The following is a 24,119-nucleotide window of genomic DNA, read 5'->3' on the forward strand; positions in this document are numbered from 1 at the left end:
TCGTCGACAGAAAAACAAAATATCAGGATAACATGAACGCGTTTCCAATAGCGTAGTAGTATTTATCTCGTGGCAATGTAGAAGCCAAAACTATTAGTTAACAGATCTAGAACAATCACTTGTAACGTCGATCCAATTATCAAAGAAATTGTATCTTGTCGGCAACCGATATGGTACACACAATACAACGAGGCTATTCATTTCAAAGAAGAAATTTTTTTTTTTTTCCTTTTTCTTTTGAATAACTATTGGTGTGATCGATAACCCAAAACACCAAACGCGCAGTGTTTAATAACTCTCATAAATATAGATAAATCATTTTTCTGAGGGGAGGGTAGAATAAAGAAGGAAGCGTGTAAAAAAAAAAAAATGAAGACGAAATGACGCCTTTTTTTTCTTTTAACTTAAGGAAAAAAAACTCTGATCGATAATAATCGTACAAACAGCTATAGTGTACAGCTTGAAAAAAAAAATGTGTAAAGAAGCAAATTATTTTTTTTTCCCCGTCACCCTTCTAAATCGTCCGAATGTTCATCGGCGCTCACCATTGCGTTGCGTTCAAGATACTCGATTGAACCCTCGAGAGCGTTTTTAGCGAAACGTCGCACTTTGTCGTCAGTTGTCCTCGCTACCAATTTCTCCAAAATCTGAAATCCATTTTCTTCTTTCAATAGTCGACAATATTTCTCGGCTACGACAGAAAAAAATGGAGATCAGTTGGTGAAGGGAACAACAACAAAAATGAACAAAGGAATCGGGTCCTACCGTATACTCGGGTAAGATTTGCCAACGCCCAAACGGCCCAATACTGACACTGCGGTGTGTGATCCATGTCCAGAAGACGAAGGATAGGCTCGAATGACCTTATACGAAAAAACCCCCGAAAATAATGTCCATTTTATACCGTTAAGATAATAAGGGAAATGGCTAGTACCTATAGTTAATATTGCGTTTCGAATCGAGATCCCAACGATCGATGGCGGTGACGATTCGATTTAGAACGTCTTCTCGTTTAGGCTCTTTGATTTTCCAGCATTCCGCACCGTCAGACGCGATGTGCGCCAACACGCCAGCCGCATTGTAACTCACCTAAAAATAATTGGATATGTCGTTCAAACTGTTTGGTGAGTGTTTACATCAATATTACCTCAATCCCGTCGCTGGTTGAATAGAGTAAATCCGAAAATACCGTGATAAATTCAGAGGTCATCAATTGCGGCCTGAGCTCTTCCACTTCGGCTACATTACCTAAAAGACCCATCATGTTACGAAGTAGCTCGGGATGATTGGGGAAAGCCTTAAAAAGATTTTCAAATTTTATGGCGCGTGAAACGAGAAAAAGAAATACGAGACTTCTACTTTGAGACAATTGAGGAAGAATTGCATTCCGCTGTGCCTTAAAAATCGCTTGCAGTTTAGAGCAGTTTCATCAGTCACGTTCCACATGGTGGACCACGCTACTTCCATGACGTCATCGCAAACATTACGTCTTAGTTTCTCTTCTATCAGCTGTAGCATCGTCTAAAATATCGATATGTTTGCTTAAGAAATTAACCACTTCAACTATACCACTCGAACTTACTTCTATGGCTCCAAGACTACCGACAAGTTGCTTAAACTTCCCATCCACTTGGCAAGCTAAAGAGTTTAGCAAATAGATGGCGATCCTTCGGACAAAGTCGTCCTGGTTGTGATCTCCGACGACATGCAGCAAGATCAGTATCAACCTTTCGTAACTAAACAGCTGTGATTCCAATTTAAAACGAAATTTGATAATCAATTCAAAGTTGAAAGAAATCTGTAAGTCCTTACAACATCCTGGGGGATTTTAAATTGACAAAGCGTCAGACATCCATTCCGCATCATAGTTGGATCGTCACTGTGCATATCCATCGCTTTAAGAAGCACTGATATCGTCTTTTGTTTGATCCTGACATTGAGCAACGATCGCTCACGTTCCGGACTTTTCACAATGTAAAATAGCGAAGCACTGTAAAGAAAAAAAAAAAAACAGACAGATGTGAAGAGGAGTCAACTACGTTCCTCGAAATTGGCTGGATTACCTTCCGGATATCTGTATGTGACTTTCAGTCAAATGATTTTCCATCGCTTGTAAAATAATATCCAACGCCGCTAGTGGATTCTGATAAGTTTCTGGTCTTATAATGCCATACAAGTCATTCAAAACTCCTTGCATCATTTCTGCCCTATCGATGTAAGCCTGTAGAAGAACATAAGTCATTCTTACCACTTTATGTCATAACTATAAGAAAACAAATTATGTTTATTTACTTTTCCGGCTGCTAGAATCTGTTCTTCATTGGCATCTCCAGTGACACATAGAGCGGGGATATGATGACGATGACAGGCTTCGTGTGACGTACCGTAAAGACCCAACATATCCAGTGGGTTGGAGATCCGGCTCCGCAATCCTGGAATGTCTGTGGCTAAATTACCACTTGGTGTTTTTTCAGCTACACCTATTAAGAAAACAATCGTTACAACAGGCTTACGTTTCGTTATTGTTGTTCAAGAGTTTTACCCGTTCCAGCCAAATTTGTTCCAGAGATATCTAGGCATTTCAAATATGGCAGGCTTTCTACAAGCGTGGCTAAGGTCTGATTAGGTCGCTCGTATATTCCATTTTTTTCATTCGACCTTCCTCGGATATCACTGCTTTGCGAAATATCCAGGTGCCTAGGAATCATATTCATTATTCAGGGGCACTAACGAAAGTCTCATTTTTTTTTGCCAGTTACCTCAAACTAACCAATTTGCAGATATGCTCAATGGCATCTTGTAGACCAGATACATTATAAAGGATCAGTGTTGATAAATTGGGACAATGTAACAAACAGGACAGATCACCAACATAATTGCATTCTGACAAATCCAGATAGGCTAGGTTGGGGAACCCTCTCAACAAGGAGGAAAAAAATTCATGGCCAGAATCAATGTGAACAGACTGAAGAACAAATTTTCTCAATTTCGGAGCTGTTATCTGTAGTTCAGTGACAGGTTGAGAGAAGAAATCAATACATTCTGATACAGTTAATGAAATCAACTGTTGGGAATATTCGTTCAAAATTCTCCTAACTCTTGTAGAGACCTGAGCAGACAAACAAAATTTGTGCATGTTTCAAAAATCAGAAAAACTTTACCATATGTTACCTTCATACGAATTAACTCTAATTCTCTAAGCTCATGCCTGAATAAAATTTCAGCTTCAGATTCCTTCAGTGTGCACAATCTCAAAGAAACACGCTTCAGTCGAGTGCAGCTGGTATCCTCAAAAATACTTACAAACTGAGCATCTAGATCTCTGTCTTCTTGAATTTGATACTGTAACAGTCGTTCACAGAGCTCTGTTGGCAGAGAGAGGCCATCACGTGCACCCAGTAAAAGGTTGGCTGAATTCAAGTACTTCCCAAGTGATTGGAGACAAATGTCTTGTAAACTATATGGGGTGTTATCGACAAGGATCGATTTGAAAGGCATCGCTGTAGAGCACAAATTTCGTTTAATCTAATGCGCGTAATCTTGAATTTTGGTATCTAAAGACAAAATTTCATGAATTTTTCAGATCTGTTAGGTAGTTTACATTTCAACTCATCATTTAATATAACATAAAAGGGTTTAAACTTAAAAAAGACTCAAAGGTCCTTTCCGAATTCATTACGATCCGTTTACTGAACGATTTCGTATCCGTCAATTATTCAATTACAAATGGATTTTGGTTTTCTTCCCCTTTGAGTAATCTAGAAAATTGTAAACACAGCAGGCAAGAATGGAAACCCTGCAAAAGCGCCACAGTGGTCGACATCCGAACCAGATTCCCAAACTTTCTTTCTATCCCCCTCCCTCTTCTTCAACCTTTGTTTACCACGTTGCTGTCACGGTGCCAAATTAATCGACGCCAAAAGAACGTTCGCACGTAAACCCTTTTTCTTCGAAATTAAACAAATAGAACACGGTTTACTTAACCTCTTGTATTGCGGAAATATAAACGTTCACTTAAAATCTACTTGCATTGTTCCATTTTATAATCATAAACCTTTTTTTCGGGTGAGCTCACATCGTTAGATGAGATTTTATTAAAAGTTTAACAAGTTCATGGGAAATTTTTCTTTTTATTCCGTGAAACGACTGACCAGTTCTCTGGAGATAATAACACGCTGGATCTGGGCAGTTCCTTCATAGATTTGGTAAATTTTGGCATCTCTCATGAGTTTCTCTACTGGATATTCAGAATTGAATCCATTACCACCAAAAATCTAGATAGTGCAAAAAATGAAGTAACATTTCAGTAAAGACAACCATCTTGACAGCATTCCACAATGTCTTACTTGGACAGCATCGGTAGCACACTTGTTGGCCACATCACCAGCAAGGGCTTTAGCAATGGAAGCATAGTAGGTATTACGTCTACCCTGGTCAACTTCCCAGGAAGCCCTCATCCACGCTAGGCGGGATGTTTCAATTCCGATAGCCATATCAGCCAGCATGAAAGCCACAGCCTGGTGTTTAAAAATGGGGACGCCGAAAGTTTTACGTTCCAGAGAATATTTCAGGGCTTCATCATAGGCTCGTTGCGCCAAACCAACGGCACCAGCAGCAACCTAAAAACGATTGTTGGAAAGGAGAATTCTTGTTATTTTGTTTAAGCGATTCCACGAATATTATTCTATCAAGTAGTAAAAATGACTGCACCGGAGGGCGGGTCTGGTCGAAGGCGCCCATGGCAATCTTGAAACCGGCACCCTCACCGAGCAAAACATTCTCTTTTGGCACCAAAACATCTTCGAATGTGATCCCCCGAGTATCGGAAGCTCTCTGACCCATGTTGATTTCCTGGTAAACAAATTTAATGTCAATCTCATATGCTAAAACTGTTGTTGTGATAGCTAAATGATACCTTTCGACCAGGAGTGACTCCAGGTGTGTCGCGATCGACGATAAAGCCAGTCAGCGCTTTATGGGCTGGAGCTTTAGGATCGGGATTCGTGCGAGCCAAGACGAAATACCAATTTGCATGACCGCCATTAGTAATCCACATTTTCTGACCATTCAAAACGTAGTGGTCGCCTTTTTTCTCAGCTTTGGTTTTGATATTGGCTACATCAGATCCTGCTCCAGGCTCAGTGACACCATAAGCCTTTTGTATTTAAATATACATATATATATATTCAATAGTGGTTCCTTTCAAAAGAATGGACTGTATTTTAACACTTACACACATGAGTGGCTCTTCCACCATCCGACCCAAGTACTTCTTCTTTTGATCCTTGTTTCCAGCCAAGATAACTGGAGATTGCTATTGAATCAAATTTATGTTTAAATTATTATTACTGAATAAGCTGATGAGAAGACATCTAATAAAAAATGTAGCATACCCCAAGGCCATTGGCTTCAATTGCAGTTCCAATGCCAGTGCAACCATAAGAAAGTTCTTCAGCAATCAAACAGCCCTCAAAATTGTTTAAACCCATGCCACCTAAATAAGAATGATACCAATACAAGTTACATCAGAAAAATATATTGACTGACAATAGTTTTACCAAATTCAGCATCAATGTGTCCATTCATCAATCCAAGGCTGTGGGCTCTCTTAATAAGTTCCCATGGATACTCTCCAGTTCTATCATGGTGAGCTGCTACAGGAATGATTTCTTCCCGGGCAAATTTTCTAGCCAATTCCTGCACTTCGCGTTGTTCAGGTGTCAACTCTAAAAGAACAAATGGAGGTATAAAGATAATGGAATCTACAACAACACTAAAGTTTAAAATTTTACCAAAACAATATCCTGTTGATGGCCCTTGCTTATCCAGTTGAGGAGTAGGAGTTGATGATGGAGTCGGGTTAGTAGTCGAAGCCAAGCTTCTTTTGATGATATGGGCTGAACGCAGGGCAAGAGGAGTTTTCAAAACCTAACAGTAATAAGGACACAAATGTCAAATGGTGGGAAGCTAAAAGAAACACAACATCCTTGTATTTAAAAAATGGCGCACAAAGTGAAAGTGTACGTGCCATATATAGGCCATCTGGATGTTAAAAGTTTATGTAGACAAACAAACACCCGATTACAAGACTATGGTATCTTTACCTGGATAAGAGACGTCATGGTGTATGTGACGGTGATAATAAATTGATACCGGATAACTAGAGTGATTGACTGGATGGCGTACCTCGGAGCTCGGACTCTGCTAAGCAAAGCAAGTTACAACGTAGATGGACGACAATAAATTCTTATGTAATTTGCTTCCTGTTTTGAAGAAGACTGCGTTGCCAATCCTCATTAAACGAAATCACACAAACAGAAATTCTACAAATTAAAATTTTTGTCTGTGTGTAAAGTCATTGCATACTGGAATAGTGTCAGATTTAATTCAGATGTGTTTTTAACAAGTGCATTTTGTTCTTTTCGGCCAACCGACATGTTTTCAGCGTTTGCGAAATTTACCGTTTTTAATTCAGATGAATGGCATCCGAGCAAACCCAATGAACTTTATGGCGCTTATACGCAGAAAACAAAGTGCAATACTTCGATCCCTTTCATAGCAAATGTTCACAGAAAGATATTGAAAATGACAAGAAAATAAAAATAAAAGAGAAACCTCGCAGTCGAAAATGAGATGCACGTTTTGTCTGCATTCTACTGACGTCTGCGTCGCCTAATCGAATTGCGAGAAGACCGTGCCACATTTACAGAAAGAAAAAAAAAGATATAAGAAACGTTGAGGAGACACTGATGCTCTTTGACATTATGCAAAAGTTTGACCCTTGGTCTAAACTTGGGCCAAATGATGCACACAACGAGTATGATCTTGTTAGACAGAAATGCAACGTACGAGTCCTCGTACGCTTTCGTTCATTTACATTTCTTCATTGATTGCCATGTAGCCAGTTTCTAACCAAGAAAAAGAAATTTTCATCAATTTGAATCGATAATCAATTCTTCCCTTACTCTATTGTATACTTACTTGTATTAGCGTATAGTGCACTCTGTCAGTGTAAGGTAAATAGCGCGACAAGCTACGGTGGGCAAAAGGAAGCGGTCTACGGGCTGTGTAAATACAAGTAAGAGAGAGAAAGGCAGATGACAAGAATGCCTTTGAAAAGAGATTAATGCTCTATGCGCGCGCGTGCCTATAGCTTATTTACACGAGCCGTCTTGGCCAAATAGATGCAGGCAAAATGGACGAATGAGGGTGAGTGTACAGGAATATGGAGCGAGCAAGTCTAGAGAAAACGCGGAGTGCTCCCGAAAGCAACAGCAATCCAAGCGGCAATTGATCACGTGGAACCGTACGGGAACGAACGAAAATCTATAAAATTGCAGAGGGAAGGGAGAAATTAAGTACCCCATGGATGTATTTTTACATTTCTTTAGATATAATACCGAATGTGCCGACGTTGCTGCCGACGTCGCATCACTCGCTTGATGCTGCTACTGATATCGATCTTTTTTTCTCTCTGGTCGTTGCGGCGGCCATATCCAATTTATACGGTACACTTTATACAAGTGTGTATCCTCGGATTTTTTCTTTTCGATGACGAATTGCAGATACGTCGTGTAACTTAAGAAGCCTACAAGAATATGTATGGGTTATTTACACACTGGTTCGCATTATAGCGGAACGAGGATGGATTCAAGTATGTTTGACTCGAGTGCCCATACGTTTGGCTCTCCTGTTTAGCGAGTGTAAAGATAGCTAACCAAGTAAGATGTTATAGAGGAAAGGATTTTGTATCTGAGGTGATAAGAGTCATACGTAATATTGAGGGATGAAGAGGGACCGTCGTCTATTGTGTTCATCACGTTCACTATAGACGTGATGGCTTCCATCCATTCTTCTTTTGGTTGTTCCCAACAGACAGAGTTCTCCATTCAGACTCTCCCCACCAAATTTATTTACAAAAAAAAAATTATAAAAATAAAGATTGCAGAGAGAAAAACAGAAGACTCTTGTGTAAATGCTCATTGTTGTGAGGGAGAAAAAATATAGTCGTATGTAATAGAAAATGGCCCAATATCTATTACAGTCTTTCTTGATAGCTTTAGATATTGCGTAGATGACTGTTGTAAAAATGCTGTAGCAGTTGCAATTTTGATACAAGAAGAATACTTACAATGGAGACAGCGGGAAAATGCATTCAGCAGTAAGTTTCCTGCCTCTTTTTTTTCTTTTCTTGATCCAATTCAATCATGTGCTGAGATTAGATAAAAACTTGCCAACAAAACCCACAGAGCTGGTAAGTTTTGCTCTGCCTATACTTATATCAACTTAAATCATTTTTCTGTTATTACTTTTAAACCCGTATACAATGCGGGTATCTATTTTATCTATTAAATAACTGTTATGAAAGATTTACTTATACAAGAGAGGGCGGAAAAGAAGCAACATTTTTAAATATTTCATCGTCTGCCACGGTTGTCTGCTAGCGTTGCTCTGGGTTACACACGAAGAATCCCTTTATGGCTATTTGAAGCCTTGTAGATGCATCTGTAGTGTCAGTTGTCTTGGTTTATCGTCCAACGATTTTTATGCATTTATTTCGTTGGCTGGGGATTTTTTTCTTCTTTTTTTCATTCTACTTGTTTTTTAAGAGATGTGGGGCGTGCTGGTTTGGACTTCCCTTGTAATCTTGTATGTGACAGATGCTTGTCTATATTCAAATTTCAGCTTATGGTCCATGCAGATGTCATATGGAAAGAAAAAAAATGGACATAGATTATGCAGAGGGAAATGGAAGCCAAAGTCACTCAACTGTTGTTTTTTTTCCCCGCACATATGTGGCTGTCATAGAATTTAAAAAAAGGATGAGAGAATCCCAGTTTCGATTTTATGCGTCTTCACAATACGAAGCCACACATATTCGTGTCTTTCGCAGGGTACAATTAGGGTACACGCCACTGCAAACTCGCAGAAGACTAATTCAAGAACCATTAAACTAAAAAAGTATTTAGATTTTGTTCTAGCCAGGAAAACAAGGGTGGCCATTGCTTTTTCATGTGAGCATTGACTTTCGTGAAAGATCGTGAGGATGAGAAAATCATGACATAAGAAAAAATCCAGCCTCGTTTAATACCAACTGATGCACGTGTCAACCATAATAATCTTCACGAACAAAGAGAAAATGAATACGGGTTAAGTCATTCGTGTAAGAAATCGTCCGTATTGCATCAGCCTACGGAATCTCCAAAAAATCGTAATAATAGATGATGGGCGCCAGCAGGCATGTATGAGTAATCGGCTGTACGTGCAGCACGCGCCTCCAGCCTTACGTGGAATGGAAATAAAAAACTTACGAAAGTAGAAAATGTTTTACCGGGAATTTACAAATAAAATATACATGAAATTTTACGAACCAACTTTTTATTTTTTTTTTTCGCAACAGGTAGGACATGTACAATACATGACATATACACTCAATATTCAATATCATATGTATAACTGTTATCATCAATAGAGTGAGCTCTTCTTTTCGCGTCCATCTTGGGGGATTTTAGCGGGTATACTTAAATTGCCCTTTTTAAACTAAATACCATCGCCCGTTATTGATACAAAAACACAGACAGGAAAATAATAAAAGAGGGAATGTCTGGTTGTTCCAATTTTGGATGACCAAACACAACAACACACATTTCGCATGGAGCAACAGAGTCAGATGCCACCATACAAAATGATCTGTTTCTGTCGTAGTCATTAATTAAAACGAGGATTTAATCAACTGAAATGTGATTGGAATTGTTAAATACTTGAAATAAATGAGGGCATCTCGAATGAAAAGGAAAAAAAAATTTGGCTTTTCCATCAGTTTTTCTATATTTTTGCTTACGTCCAGGCTGTTATTTTATTGATTTCGTTGTCGACCGAGCTACTTCTAGTTACGCAATACGATCTCTATATGACAAGGAGAAATAAAAACAGATATACACACGAAGAAAGAAGGAAACAATCCGACGATCGAAATGAAATTGTTTTGTTTTTTTCAGCCGCCATTTTAGGTATGCCTGGGGCACAATCCTTTTCGCTTCTCGAAGATGAAAACTACCCAACGCAATAACTTCCCCCATTTGTTTGTTTGTTTTTTAAGAAGAGCTAGACAGAAACAGATAATCACCACGATCATAAATCATCATCAACGGAAAGAATAGCAATTTCACTCCGTAGTGTTGGCCTACAGAGAGCGGAGGGATCGATGCTAATCATTTCAGCAGACGAAAAAACAACAAAAGGAAATAAAAGAAGAACGAAAACACAAAAGACAGTTGGAATATAAAACGCGGAATAATCCTCTTCTTCTCTTGCCCAGGCACTACCCATTACACCTCTATAAATACGCTTAAATGTTTGGAGGAAACTGCGGACGAGATGGGAACAAGGAAAAAAAAAATCAATACTTTTATACGTGTAAGCATACAGTGAGTGTATGTGGAAAGCTGCAGGCTTGGTTTTTGGGTTATAGAGAAGAAAGGACTGCCTAGAGCAATGATGATGAATTGATTGTTTCTGTCTAGCTCTTTTGTTTCTTTTCTTTGACGTTCAAAAACGGCCCAAAATGTGTATGAATCTTTAATTCATCTTCTTTTTCTTTTTTTTTTACTGAAGTCGAATCAATATGGCGTCGTCTGCTTTCAAAGCCTTTTCACTGCACTTGTTAACGAGATGAGCTATTTAACCGGAATTTGAATTGTCGCTGGATATGATCGCATCTTTTGTTGAAAGAAAAATTGATTTTGGTCTGAATTATTTTTTTTTTACCTTGTTAGTAGCTGAACTATTGATTAAACCTGAAAAGGCGTTGAATGCCAGATGTTGTCGATACGAACTGATAACTGAAAATAGGTAGCAGATGTCACTCCCCCTCCCCCTTCTTGCTACCCTCAAAAATGATAAGACGTCCAGAGGACAGCAAATGACGAAGGTTGTGATAATCAGCACGAGCAGGTGGGAACGCAGACATTCAATTTTGGCCAATGCGCACTACATAGACTAGAGATAACTTTTAAAAAATCGAGGGATACAAACAAAAAAATTCAATTGACAAGTCTACAATAAAATGACACAACGCAAAATGGTGAATATAGAGGCAGCTAAAACATAACGAATAGTTACAGTATATATATATATATATTTATATAATGATTTTGGTTATGGATTTATGGTTCACAGATGGTGAAGGAATGATCGATACATCCACGAAATTGATATTTATCATTATACGATAATTATTCATCACAAACACTGACGACTATTGATTTTATTCTAGAGTTTCTACGTTTTCGACGTCACGTCATTTCACGGGATCGCGCTGTCCATTTACTGGAATAGTTATTAAATGTTTGTTTTTGTTTTTTAAAGATGTGACATACTAATTATTGATGTATATCTACGCAGTTATAGAGCTTATGCAGGTATAATGTTGACGTGTGGAATTATACCGATAAGCGTTATTGATTTGTCTCAGACGCAATGACCACAAAATGAATTTTTGGGGATCAGAAAATAAAAAATAAAAATAAAAAACTTAAAAGAAAATTCTAAACTAAAAATGATGGACCGCGATTACTTTATATATAACACAATTACAGCATCATAAACATTTGATTTTACTGGAAGAAAAATACAGATTAGAAACAAAGTTCGACCAAGGGGTTACTCGGGAGACAGATGACTTACAAAAATCTATCGGAACCATATTATCTAGAAAAATAATAATAAATTGTCCTTTTAATTATTAGCCTATATACTTAACTATTTGGCTGCTGTACACGCTGCTACACATTTCGAAGAAACTATGATTTTAGACTGTCCCTGTTTCCCCGTTGTCTACAACTGTCAAACGACTTGGCCTACTGATTTTTAGTATACGCAACACCCATTTGTATATATATATACTGGATATATAGTACGGTTCTACACACCACAAATATACGTAAATCTGGCTTCTTCTTTTTTTATTTTTTTATTTTTTAAGTTTTATTTGAATGAACCTGAGCAGAATCGTCATCTTTCGACACTGTCCATTTCTTTCTCAATAACTCCACAACCTCCATTATACAAAATTAAACGCCCGGTCTATTTGATTGGGAGGAGTTTTTAATTCAAAATTTCGCGCCATTTCTTCTTCTCTATCTAAAATAAGCGCGGGTAAATTTGAAAAAAATATATATATACCGAACAAATCACCGTCTGTAGATGATTTCGTTATTGTGATGATGATGGGGATGATGGTTCCTGTTAGCCGATCCGGAAGTGAGCGGTCTCCTTGCGTTGGCGTTGTTCCTTTTCGCAGCGCCACAGCAGAGATAGGAGAGACAAAAAATCCTGAGCTTGTGCCGGAAGAGCGGGCTCATTGCCACGTAGATGAACAGCTTGAAAAACGAATTGCAAATGCCTAGCCAGAAAACGGTGAAATGCAGGAACGGAATGGAATCGATCCTGTGCTGGGCCAAATACTCGTACAGCGTCAAACAAATGAACGGCAGCCACGACAGCCAAAATGTCATAACTAAAATGAACGACATCAAGTGCGTCGGATTGGATAGATTCTCACTCAACGCCGTGGCGTATTCTTTATCCTGCTGCAGCAACGAGCTGCGCATCTTCCTCATCGAACTGAAGATGTAGAAATAGGTGTAGGCAACGGTGGCCAGCGTCGGACAGAGGACCAAGATGATGAGCGTCACCGAGTAGGCGGACATGCCCGTCCAATTGAGGTGACAAACGAAGGCTTCCGGATCGAAATAAGGTGCTCCGCTAGCGTAACCTGTCGATCCTTGGAGCAAGGGCGGGCAGCAGGCCAGCATGGACGTCAGCCAAGTGAAGATGACCCAACACTGACACCGTGACGGAGTTTGCACTGTTTCGTAACGCAACGGTTTGCGGATGGCCAGATAACGGTCCACCGATATCCACATGAACGAATAGACGGACACTGCCCACAGAGTGGCTTCCACGTAGCCGGCGATTGAACACAACACGTCACCTAACGGCCAACTATCTGTCAACGCTGGATAAATGGAGAGAGGCACCACCAGAATTCCGGCCAATAGATCGGCGGCAGCCAAACTGATTAAGTAATAGTTCATCACTTCGCCACCTGTTCCAAAAACAAACAAACGAAACGAATTGGATTTGATTTCTCATCTCTCTCGACATCCACCCACATTTTCTCTGTTTTTTTTTTTGTTGTAAAGGGATAATTAGAGTGGACATTAACAAGCCACGGCAGTCACACAATTGGGCTGTTCCGAAACAAGGGCTAATACGTAACAGTATCACGAAGATGTATACAAGAGGGGGGCGTTGGATTGTTGGGACGTGGGGCTAATCAATTTACTGGTGGCAGCGGACAGCAACCATCATCTAATGAGAGGACCATATAATTTCGTCGCAGTGGGCTGCCAACATCAGACGTCGGCAAAGGAACAAGCTACTTCTCTTTTGTTGTTGTTGTTGTTTCCTTCATAAATAATCGTGTTTTCTGATGTTGGACACAGAGAGAAAGATACTAGCGTGTTTTGTTTTTTGTCGAGTGCCTAACTCGTGATGGAAATCGAGTTGGAGACAGACGGTCTCTAAAGACATTCATCTTGTGAACGCTGTCCGATGGGACGACACAATCGGGCAACTGTTGGGCATAGCTTTTTCTATTTAAAGGGATCTTGAACGTTCGCCATGTCGCAGTCTATACTTAAATGTATACAGCTTAGCTAATTGAAGTTAAGATGAAATTCTAGAGGTGATGATGTTCGTCCGTAATTGCATGTCTTACGTGACTGATGCGCTATTCTGACATCATCATTTTTAAGGTTGTGTTATATAGACGTAACGGATCGCCATTCATTTCTTTAAGTCCATCGGTCTCGCGAAGGGCAGAATAAATTGCTTAAAATTCCGGTTATTTACCTTCATTTTTTTTTTTTGCGTAGATACTGCGTTTAAACGATACATACAAATGGGGAAGTTCGGTTCTTATATATAGGGTAGCGCAAAAAGAGTGATGGCGGCAAAATGTGCTGCCGACAGCGGAAGAAATGAGGTGCGATTCTTCTCTGTCCGGATGTGGCGCGGACCGAACATTTTCAACCGTCACTTCGGATCTGTTTTACATGCCGAGTTCCGTTGAAACAAGTGCTGAATAGATGGCCAACACATTTGCTATGTCTCCCTTTATAGACACAAGGCTATCAATTTTTTTTTAAAGACGAATTCATCTCGGACAATGGGAGAGTTAGAAAAATTGGCTACTAGACAGGCTGTTTGTGCTTTTGATTTCGTTGTGCGGGACGCGTGATTTCTTTTGTTCTACATACCCGGGAATTCTCTAAGACTCCTGGAAAACTGGCGGAATAAAGGAAAAGAGCTAAATCTAATATTGATTTATATAGAGACACACGCAAAACACAAGAGAGAGAAAAGCTGCGGTTTCCTCGATGAAGATATTGCTCTCGTGAAAATAAAAGAGGAAAACGTACGTACGTATATAGCACCGAGAAGCCCCCCCCCTATTAATACCAGCCTCTCATGTAACACACACACGTCGATAGATATAATAAAATATTTGGTGGATATGCTCTGTCGATGTATTCCGCCCTTTTCGGATGTGTGCCTGAATTTTGCTGTTTTCGCAGCAAATGGACGACACAGATTCCCATCCTACTCTTATTTTCTTATACATATACATTTCCCCTATTTTTGAAGGGAAGCAAAAAAAATATACATAAAAAAAAGGGCAAGAGGAGAACGAATAGATGAAAGGAACCGACGATCCGTTGTGCGTGGATCGATCGATATGTTTTCCCGGCCGTGTTTTATAAGCAAGCTGTACATGTACCATGTAAAGGATGACGTGGCTGTCGACACGCCCGCAAAAATGTTCACTAGCCGAATTTTTTTGATGTAAGAATTTTTGCTGCTGTAGCGCCACCGACTGGGGAAAAAGCAAATTCCATGAGATAGAAGTCCATAAAGAGCATCTTGCGGAACGATGGAGATAAAGAGATTGGTTTCGCTTTCCAAAAAAAATTCCGGCTTTTGTTTTTCATTCGATCCTGCAATTTCGTACTCATTTTTATGCAAATAACACCGCCTTTTTGCAACGTTTGTTTTCACTCGCTGTTTATGTATATGGCCGAAAGGGGAAAACACCAATGATTTAACTTGTGGTTACAGAATAAAATGCAAGCTATCAAATCAATTGCGTTGGGGCTTCCGTGTCGAAAACATATGGTCCCTTTACGTGTATACTTAAAAAAAAAAAAAGAGAGAGAGAAAAAAAAGGTATACATAAATATAATAATGGGTGTCGTAAATAACGGACCGCATCCCGCACATTCGCGTGACTCCAACGCTACCTATATACACTAACGTGTGTGTGTGCAGCACGGCCAGAGCTATTCACACTACATAAAATGTGGCGTGAATGTGCGACTTGCACCTTTTTATTGTTAGCCAGTTGGAATCAAACGTCGGTGCGCAATTGATCCGTATCGCAAAGTGCACCTAGTTAACGGGCTAATGCACATTATCAAAAGAAAAAAAGACAAATTTGAAATGTCCCGCTTCCAAATGGGCGTGGACGTGGCCTTCTACAGAAAATCGACAATCAATCTGCCCACATCGCAATTGAAAAGACCTGCTGTTTTCTTTAAATATATTTATTACTGAACGCTATAAAGACAGGGGGCCGAGAGCTCGTTATCTTTCAATTTTCTTCTTGTACGCAGACGGTCTATAGATTTCGCAATTCTCATTTTTATCTGGGGATAGTATAGCGGATACGAGGTCATTGGCCAATACAAACACGTCTGCAATATTACTGGTATATAGTACGAACAGCGCAAACATGTCTGTATATATTGCAGCAGGACGTGAGTGTAAACGGGCGTCTATTTAATTGCACGTATAGAAAAGAAAAAGGAGAGGGGGGAGTGAGAGATTCGTGTCGGTTATCGATCGTTGTGACCCATTTGCCAACAAGAACGTCCAACTTCTTGTGTACTTTACGTCGGCGCGTAAGGTGATGCATACGTAATAATAAGCGATTCATGTGCTGGCCACAGACGTATAGAAACTCTTTGATGGAATACATGGTCGATATGGAGAGAAAGACTCTTTTGATTGCGAGTTTTCTTGTGCCTATTTTTCAGGGGGGATAACCGCAGATGGATAGGCTTTAACGAAAGTCACATGAATGTGAAACTTGTCTAGAAATTTCAGAGAAAAGAAAAGGGACTTTTGCTTGAAAAGGTCTCAAAATGATGTATAATTGAGGAGCCAACATCGATGTGGATATTATCAATGACCTTTTTTAAACAAATAAAGAAGAATATTGATTTTCATGTGTTCAAAATGGAGATTTAAAAAAATATTATGTCGGTTGGAGGATAGCGGAATCGACGACGCGTATAACTATATTTCTCTCCTTTTGTTAAACTTAGTTTAAGAAGAAAAAGAACGGCTGGTTGTGAACGATGAACGCTAGACGAACGATCCGAGTGTAATTAGCCAAGCTATAATTGAATCCAACCATTATACACAGCGGGCGGGGTTGTTTTTTTGAATGGCTATTGTGTCGACGGCCATAGCTTCTGTGGACATTGATTCCCTTATCACACACCAGAGTACATAACCTTTAAACTTCTATCTTTTTTTCCCTAAAAATGAATGAATTAAAACACTTGCCCGCATTCCCACCTTTAACGTTACATCTGATTGACAAGCGATTTTAAATGCCAGCCCTTCCCTTAGATGCATTTTAATTGTTTGCTTCTCGTTATGACAATCTAAACACGCAAGACAACTGCAATAAAGAGCCAGTTAAAGTTAACTGCGAAAGAGAACGAAAGAAAACAAAAAACAAAATGGACGACCGTTTTTTTTTTTAGCTGGAAAACAACGGAACACAAGGGCATGAAAGACCTCGGCAAAGAGAGGTTTGAATTAGAGTTTGGGGTCGATGTGTGTATACAGGGCAAATCATCATGGGCGTTCACGGTCGAGTGAAGCGAAGACGACAGTTGCGCGCTCCGATGGAAATTTCTCCTTCTTTTACTTCCCAATCTAATAGGATATCCTTCCCTCCTTTTGCCATTCCCAATTCGTTCTTCTAACAACATTTTCCAGTAGCGTCTCTTCTCGTCCGTGTTAGATGAAACGAGATCGAAGACATCATCTGTGTGTGTTTTTGTGTGTGCAAAGGCCTTCGACCCAGAACGGAGGGTTGCACTCGTTGCTGAAGGCTGTCCTCCTTCTGTTTGTCTTTCTTGCGTGAATGTGGGTGTGGCACGAGAGACGTAAAAAGACGACCAACTTTTGCGGATCAACGTTATTATTATTTTCTTTTAAAGTTGAGATATACAGTACTTCGGATGTATAGGATAAAGGTCGATTAAGGTTGAATTCATTTCTGAAAGAAAAATGTTTTGAGGTTGCGCAAATGAGCCGACGAACATTGGATAATAAATAGGCGGAGATTGCTGTGATTATTGTAAGGACATTGTCCGTCTCGTCTTTTGATGATTGGCTCTTGTTCCGAGATTACACCGGATATTTTTCCACCAGCGTAGGTATATCACCATCGACGTAAAGCAAAACTTTTCTTCCCCTCTCCTTCTATTGCTTCGACGATATCACTCGTATCGATCTTCGTGTATACAATACACCCCGTCTTTTGCTTCTAAATCCCTCTGGTTTGCCCCACATACGCTGCAAATCATTCGACCAGACGATATATAGAATCTATAAAGCCTAAAGGGTATTACATCATTGTTTTGGGAAACTATCTGATATTCCAAATCCTCAGCAAAACAAACCCTTTTTTTTCAATTTTACCGTGGCCATTGATTGCATGCCCGTACAATGTGCCCTTGTTTATACATATATAGATTCTATATATATATATACAGTACGTCCGTCTTTTACGAGATTGTATAACAGAGCTCGTATAAAACAAGAAGAAGTGCGACGCAGTGGCTCTCATCACACGAAAAGCACATCAATTAGCTATCGACTGAAAACGCTATAGAGATGTACGTGCGCAGTGCGTCCAACAGCATAAAAGCTGAGATCGTCCATTCAGCAAAAGCTTTGCAAAAGTCTGGTAAATACATCGGGCTGTATCAATGACGCGGTATCAATCCCATATTTATTTGCGAGGAGATAGATGTGCACACACAGCGCAACGGCATCAAATGAAAGGAAATGTATAGCATGCACGTAACGTAGCAGATATATTTCGCTTTAAAAACGGGGTTGCCTTTCTGTGTAAACATAAATGTATGCGTGTCCTGCTGCGCAACTGTACAAAGAAAACAGGCAGGAAGAATTAATTATTATTCTTCGTCCCGTTTCGTTTGGCTTTTGTTCTCACGAGGGACACGTTGCACGGGCTTCTCGTTACAACTATATTTGTGTTCCATTATTTCAGGAAAGACCAGCCTAAATGAATAATATTTAATCTAGTTTAAAACGCCAATGGCCCTAGGACGATAAGCGATTGAACTTCAAAATTCAAAACAACGCTCATTATCTTGATGCAAATCACAAGTTCCATAAGAAAGAACGTAAGAAACAATTAAACTGACCTGATCCTGTGGCGAGTGTGGCGATGATGAGGAGATTGGAGCAGATAATGACCACGTCCAGGATGAGGATGATGACCGCCTGTGTTAAATTCTCGGCCGTGAGGACGACGTCGGCGGCCGGAGTGCCACCGATCGACGACTGGTGAGCCGCTGCCGACACGGCGGCCGTCAACGACGGAGACGATGCCGCTGCAGAATCTGCAACCGATGATTGCCATCGTTCGACAACGCCCAGGGAGATGAGCATTTTCTAGAAACGGCGCCAGCAGCAGGACGTCTGATGTTGCGCCTCCGGTCTTCTGCTGGATGTCGCCGCTGGCGGTGGCTGCTGCAACACGTCGCCGGTGCACGCCCCCTCCTCGCTCGATGCACAGCAGATGGCGCTCCACCGTGACGTCCAACTACGTCGACTAGTCAGTTGCAGCCGCCAATGAACAATTGTCTGGTTCCCGAACCACCGGCAAGTATAACACAACAACGAACCCCCACCCATGCCAAGTCACGAAAAAAGTTGGGTTTTTTTTGTTTTTGTTTTGGTTTTTGTTGTTTTCAAAGAGTCACGCGCAACGGGCCAGTCACGCACACGGCCATCGTTTCAAGTTGTTTGTTTGTTTTTTCCCGGGTAATAACAATAATAATAGAGAAAAGAAAAGAATGATGACAATAAGACACGAGAAATGTGTTAGACATGACGTATCTATATAGAAAGAAAAATATTAGAAAAACAGATAGACGGGGCCAATCAATAATAAGGAAACGTGTAATCGACAAGACACGCGTCATCTGTTGGTAAACTGACAGAGGCAACAAACAAACTAAACAAAATAAATAAATAATAATAATAATAATAAAGGGAGAAAAACAAATGAGGGAAGGGATAGGTGAGGCATTGATCGATCGACCTGCTATCGATTGAGAAGAATTCACGCGTCTAAAGCGTTGGCACACTGTGTTTCTGATGACGGGTCACTCGCAACTGATGATTTCATTCGTTGTCGAATGTTTGACGTGAACAAAAGAAAAATCACCTCGGGATATTAGGAGGGGGGAAAAGGGGCAGGGTTGTCGCTTGCGAAAACAAAGCAAAAACGATGGGACCGTCAAACATTGCGATGGCTTCCGCAATCCATACCAATTAGCGATGGTATTCTATTGACGTGGCTATACTATATATTTTCTAGTAGAGATTCTTTTTTTTTTTTTATTACAAAACATTTACGGAATCTTTGCAATTGATTTGGAAAGAGCCCTGAGCGAATGATGTAATTGTTACGTGATTCGCTTCACGGCAGCCATTGCGCAAGCGCGTCGTCTGCCGATCGTGTCAAGTAAATTTCTATGTCCCCCCCCCCCACCTCCTTTTTTTTTTTGTTAAATAAAAATAGGAGGAAAAAAAAAAAAAAGAAAAATTGCTTTTTGGCTTTCTTGGCACGAATCTGCTAGCTCAACAGCGTCCGGATGAGGGAAAAAGGATCCGCTAGTGTGATGGTCTTATTGGGAGGTGGTACACTCCACCCATCCGTTAACATATCGGCTGTGTCAACACTTAGAGTCAAAATAATTCGCCACTTAGAGGGAAATTATATATTTAAATTGATGTATATATATTTTAAAAATCTTTAAATGCAATTGCAATTTGAAAATAAAAGAACCAGGGGGGGGGGGGCGTTGTGCGAATGGTAGCCCCTCTTTTGTTTCACAGCTTTTACAATTCGATTAGAAAAAATAAATTAAATAAATCGAATGGTATTTCAAACAAGGGTCAACACCTCCCCTTACTGTCTCCTACACCCAAATGGATTTGGGTACACAAAAAATAAAAACAAAAAAACAACAGAAACGCGGAAGCCCTTTCCAAAGGTTTTGCTTTTGGTCTCCTCTCCCTTTTGTTATTTCACGACAATTTCTCAAGTTATTTTTAAAAACATTTAAGTTTATCGATTTTTTTTTTTTAAAGGCCACCATTTTTTTGTTTCAAGGATGGTCGGTGGGGTGAGAAAAATAAAAAAGATCAAAACACGTGTAAGGAAAAAGAAAATTATATTCAAACCCGCCCAGTTTTTCTTTCTTTCTTCTCGTTCAACGGGAAGGGTTGGGTTTAGAAAAAAAAAATAATAAAAATAAAAGTGGAATCGGTTCTCGACGTCAACGTCGTCGCCGACGATTTAGTCGATTGATTTCCCTTCCCTCCCCCCTTGTGCACATTTCCAACGGTTCTCTGCCCGTCCTTTTTTCCCGGCTGCCTCCCGCCATTTCCCGCTTTTCATCCGCTCTTCTGCTGTCTCTCAGCGTTCCGTCGAGTTGACACAATCGATGAGCCGTGAAAAGAGTGTGGGGAGTACAGCAGCAAAAGGATGGGGGGGTAAGGTTTGAGGAGAAAAGCGGGTGGGGGGGTTGGGGAAGGTTAGCGTGAGCGCCTTACAACTCCTCCGGCACACGGTGGGAGCTTTACTACCAATACACGCAACCAATGGGGTACCACCCCTCCCGCGGCAGCTCCTCCCCATTAGTTTCTGCACATACTCTTTTTCTTGCTGTGTACCTTTTCCTTCTCTTTTTATTTTATTTTTCGTGAAAGGCCAAAGTCACATCCCGATGGCGTTTCAAAACAGAACACACACACACACACACACAGAGAAAGAAAGAAAGAGAAAAGGGCGGACCCCCAATTTTTTTTAATGGAGATAAAGCGCCAAGGGTGTAATCTATCCATTTTCTATCGGATAGCGAAATTGCAATTCAATTGAGTCATTTTATTATTATTATTTTGAAAGATTAGATGATTTTTGTGATTGGGGATCTAGTAATGGCGTGTACGTTACTACTCGAACACCGTAAACTGTAGTACATAACTGAGTATTTGAAAAAACCAAGGGCGCTCAATTTGAATTTCAAAGGAAAAATTCAATTGAATGCGAATGAAATTAGGTTGATGGGCCTACCTGGTTCATGATGGCGGGAGTCGAGTCCCGCTGTTATTCCTCCGACTCCAGTCCCCACCTTTTGTAGCATTCACTTTGATTTAAATCGTTCTATTAGAAGCACACACACACACACACACACGGCGCACAGGATTTGAAAAAAAGACAATTGGGGTTTTAACAATCCCGATGTAGACTCACAGCACCGATTTACACTACTAATACAATCGGGAGGAAAAGAAGAGAAAGAGACAACACGAACGGAACGGTGTGGTTCCTGCTGCTCCCGCTGGCTGTCTGGAGGTTGGCCCGTGATAGCGCACCAGGGTATATCGTCCGTTTCATGTGTACGAGTTCTATATACTTGCAAAGAGCCAGCCAAAAAGAGGAGCACAGCACGCGACTCGGCCATATGTTGCATCCAATGTGGAGGGGGAGGGATAGATTCGATATCCGTCTCGCCATCCCTCCGCTCTTGTTTCTTGCTTTATTTTTAAATCATAGCTGTATACAATAAAAGAAGAATTGTTCAATTTGTACATACGTTTCTAATTTCGTTCAACGAATAATTACGTGGGAAATTCTTGATTTCAATTTGATGGCATTTGAATAATATTGCAAAAAAAAAGAAGGAAGGAGGAATTATTGGCATTTTTAAGGGACATTCGTGTGAAGCCCGCTAACAAACAATAGGCGTCCGTTACGGATCAAGGTGTGTACTGTCTGCGTATCCGGTCGACCTGTACGAACTGAACGCGTGCGTGCATTATTATCTGCGAAAGGAAAAGGGAACTTGGCTTTCACGCACTTGCCAGAAAGTGTCAGTCACGCCGACATTCAAAGGCAAAGTTATCGAGGTTATCTTTGGTTTCTTTGTGCATTCAATTTGACACGCCCCACCTTCCTTTAAAAAAAGAAATACATTTTTTAAATTATGTATTAGAAAGGTAATAAAATCAATTGCTTGTTTTTTTTTTTTGGTACGGGGGTGGACATTGATGGAGAATTGCTAACGTCCAGCTTTTCTGCTGGTGTCGTTGAAACCCTGTTAGTGAACTATGGAACTTCAAAAAAAAAAAAAGCCATTGACTTTAAAAGAACGAGGATGGAAAAGGAAAGGACGAGTCAGCGCAACACTGGCCCACGGAAAAAGGGAGGAGACGGACCGACATTTGCCCTGCCTCTCTTTTGGTGAAGTTCTCCGGGAAGACGAGTAGCGAGAAGCCTCGGAGAAAGAGAGAAAAGGATAACGAATAAGAGGAAGAAGAAGAAGAAGAAGGGAACATTTTGCGCCTTTGCAGCAAGTATTGAACGTGCACGCTCCCGTAGACGGGAGCGCACACACACCACCCCGTCTTTCTACTCGTTTCTCTTGTGTTTGCCCTTTTTTTTTTTTTTGACACAGCCAGTGGTGCTGTACATGAAACAGGCTAGACTGTTTGTACCATTATTTTGACATACATCTGCTGGAATATCTGCTTGGAGAAAGAAAAGCCCGTCTTAAAAGAGATGGAAGACATGGCTGAACAATACAAACAAAAACAAAACAAAAAATCGTTTTGTTATTGTTTTGAGAAAAGGTGCGCATCTACACGAATATATATATAGACACACACAATTAGCGAATAATTAATGAAATCAACGGTTGTTTCAAATGCAGTATTTCCGCATAAATTTGCATGAATGCAGTAGGAAGGATTCATTTGAATTTAAAACATAAATAACCCAGGCACTGTTGCAGCTGTACGAATCTTTAAAGGGAAAGGTATAGAGCTGATGTATCAGATGCTCTTACTGGGGCAGAGGAGAACGAAAGTAAACGGAAGAAAACGGAGAAGGGAAGAAATGAAAAATGGAGTGGGGGGTGGGGGGGAAGCTGTGCTGCCATCGTGACGATCGATCGCGACGACTTTGCTCTGCGAGTATAACACGGAAAGCAGGAGCCACAGCAGAGTTGAAAATCCCTGGCTAACCGAGTGAACAAGATGATGTTTGTACAGAAACCCGTAAAGCCGGCCCTCACATCGTCCTCACGTGCGTTCACGAACGTTATTCCCTTCCTTTTTTTTTATGCACGGCCGTCGTGAGAATGCTGCGTCCCCATATACAATGTGTCATATTATCATCGAAATGTGTCTGTTCTAACGGTCAGCAAACTGCGCAATTTGATACGGAATAATAAAAGCCAACTGACAGTGAATTTAAGGCGATATGCAAATGAAACCATAAGGTTGAACAGTAAATTTTAAACGCAGCCTGACTTGATGTAATAGTCTCTATCAATTTTGTAGGGATCTGCCCATATGTTGGGTCATTTACGGATCGAATATTCGCAGAAGGACCAAATGTCGTCATACTGTTGGCTTGCACTCAGCGAGCTGGACGTCCAATCTCATGTCAACACATTTATTGGGTATACATGCGAATTGTATTAGAGCGTGATCGATGAGCCCGCGCAATGCACAACCGAAAAAGAAAGCAAGTTATACTAAAGAATGTGTCGGGCTTCTGGACGTGTCATTCAACGTGAACACAAAAGGGAAAATGGCACTCTGCGTATAGCGTCGGATAGAAATGACAACACAAAGAGAAAGAAAATATT

The 24,119-nt window shown here is 40.4% G+C and overlaps 3 protein-coding genes across 5 annotated transcripts; all 3 read right to left on the reverse strand.

Annotated features, from left to right (window-relative positions):
• Nucleotides 1-131: 131 nt before the first annotated feature.
• Nucleotides 132-3,807, reverse strand: LOC116926175 (protein zer-1 homolog). Its single transcript, XM_032932994.2, has 12 exons — nucleotides 3,172-3,807; nucleotides 2,760-3,109; nucleotides 2,543-2,697; nucleotides 2,293-2,480; nucleotides 2,064-2,221; nucleotides 1,813-1,990; nucleotides 1,583-1,744; nucleotides 1,360-1,521; nucleotides 1,148-1,297; nucleotides 935-1,089; nucleotides 766-863; nucleotides 132-691 (listed from the first exon to the last, which is right to left on the reverse strand). Exons 1-12 carry the CDS (start codon nucleotides 3,496-3,498, stop codon nucleotides 507-509), a joined length of 2,268 nt encoding a protein of 755 aa, XP_032788885.2. The 5' UTR covers nucleotides 3,499-3,807; the 3' UTR covers nucleotides 132-506.
• A 167-nt stretch (nucleotides 3,808-3,974) lies between these two features.
• LOC116926176 (probable medium-chain specific acyl-CoA dehydrogenase, mitochondrial) lies at nucleotides 3,975-6,266 on the reverse strand. The gene is made up of 9 exons (XM_032932995.2): nucleotides 6,105-6,266; nucleotides 5,793-5,928; nucleotides 5,559-5,726; nucleotides 5,394-5,494; nucleotides 5,234-5,314; nucleotides 4,916-5,155; nucleotides 4,711-4,851; nucleotides 4,347-4,619; nucleotides 3,975-4,274 (listed from the first exon to the last, which is right to left on the reverse strand). The coding sequence occupies exons 1-9, from the start codon at nucleotides 6,120-6,122 to the stop codon at nucleotides 4,131-4,133; spliced, it is 1,302 nt and encodes a 433-aa protein (XP_032788886.2). The 5' UTR covers nucleotides 6,123-6,266; the 3' UTR covers nucleotides 3,975-4,130.
• A 3,095-nt stretch (nucleotides 6,267-9,361) lies between these two features.
• On the reverse strand, nucleotides 9,362-21,817 carry LOC116926177 (probable G-protein coupled receptor 21). Of its 3 annotated transcripts, none has more exons than XM_032932996.2 (3): nucleotides 21,539-21,817; nucleotides 18,597-19,038; nucleotides 9,362-13,108 (listed from the first exon to the last, which is right to left on the reverse strand). In XM_032932996.2, the coding sequence occupies exons 2-3, from the start codon at nucleotides 18,841-18,843 to the stop codon at nucleotides 12,192-12,194; spliced, it is 1,164 nt and encodes a 387-aa protein (XP_032788887.1). In that variant the 5' UTR covers nucleotides 18,844-19,038; nucleotides 21,539-21,817; the 3' UTR covers nucleotides 9,362-12,191. The 3 variants fall into 3 exon arrangements, with proteins under 3 accessions (XP_032788887.1, XP_032788889.1, XP_032788888.1); XM_032932998.2 differs by lacking the exon at nucleotides 21,539-21,817 and adding an exon at nucleotides 19,499-19,913; XM_032932997.2 differs by lacking the exon at nucleotides 21,539-21,817 and adding an exon at nucleotides 19,499-19,913 and having other exon boundaries at nucleotides 18,597-19,411.
• Between the last annotated feature and the right edge of the window lie 2,302 nt (nucleotides 21,818-24,119).

This window comes from Daphnia magna, linkage group LG7, assembly GCF_020631705.1.
Source record: "Daphnia magna isolate NIES linkage group LG7, ASM2063170v1.1, whole genome shotgun sequence".
Classification (NCBI taxonomy): Eukaryota; Metazoa; Arthropoda; class Branchiopoda; order Diplostraca; family Daphniidae; genus Daphnia; species Daphnia magna.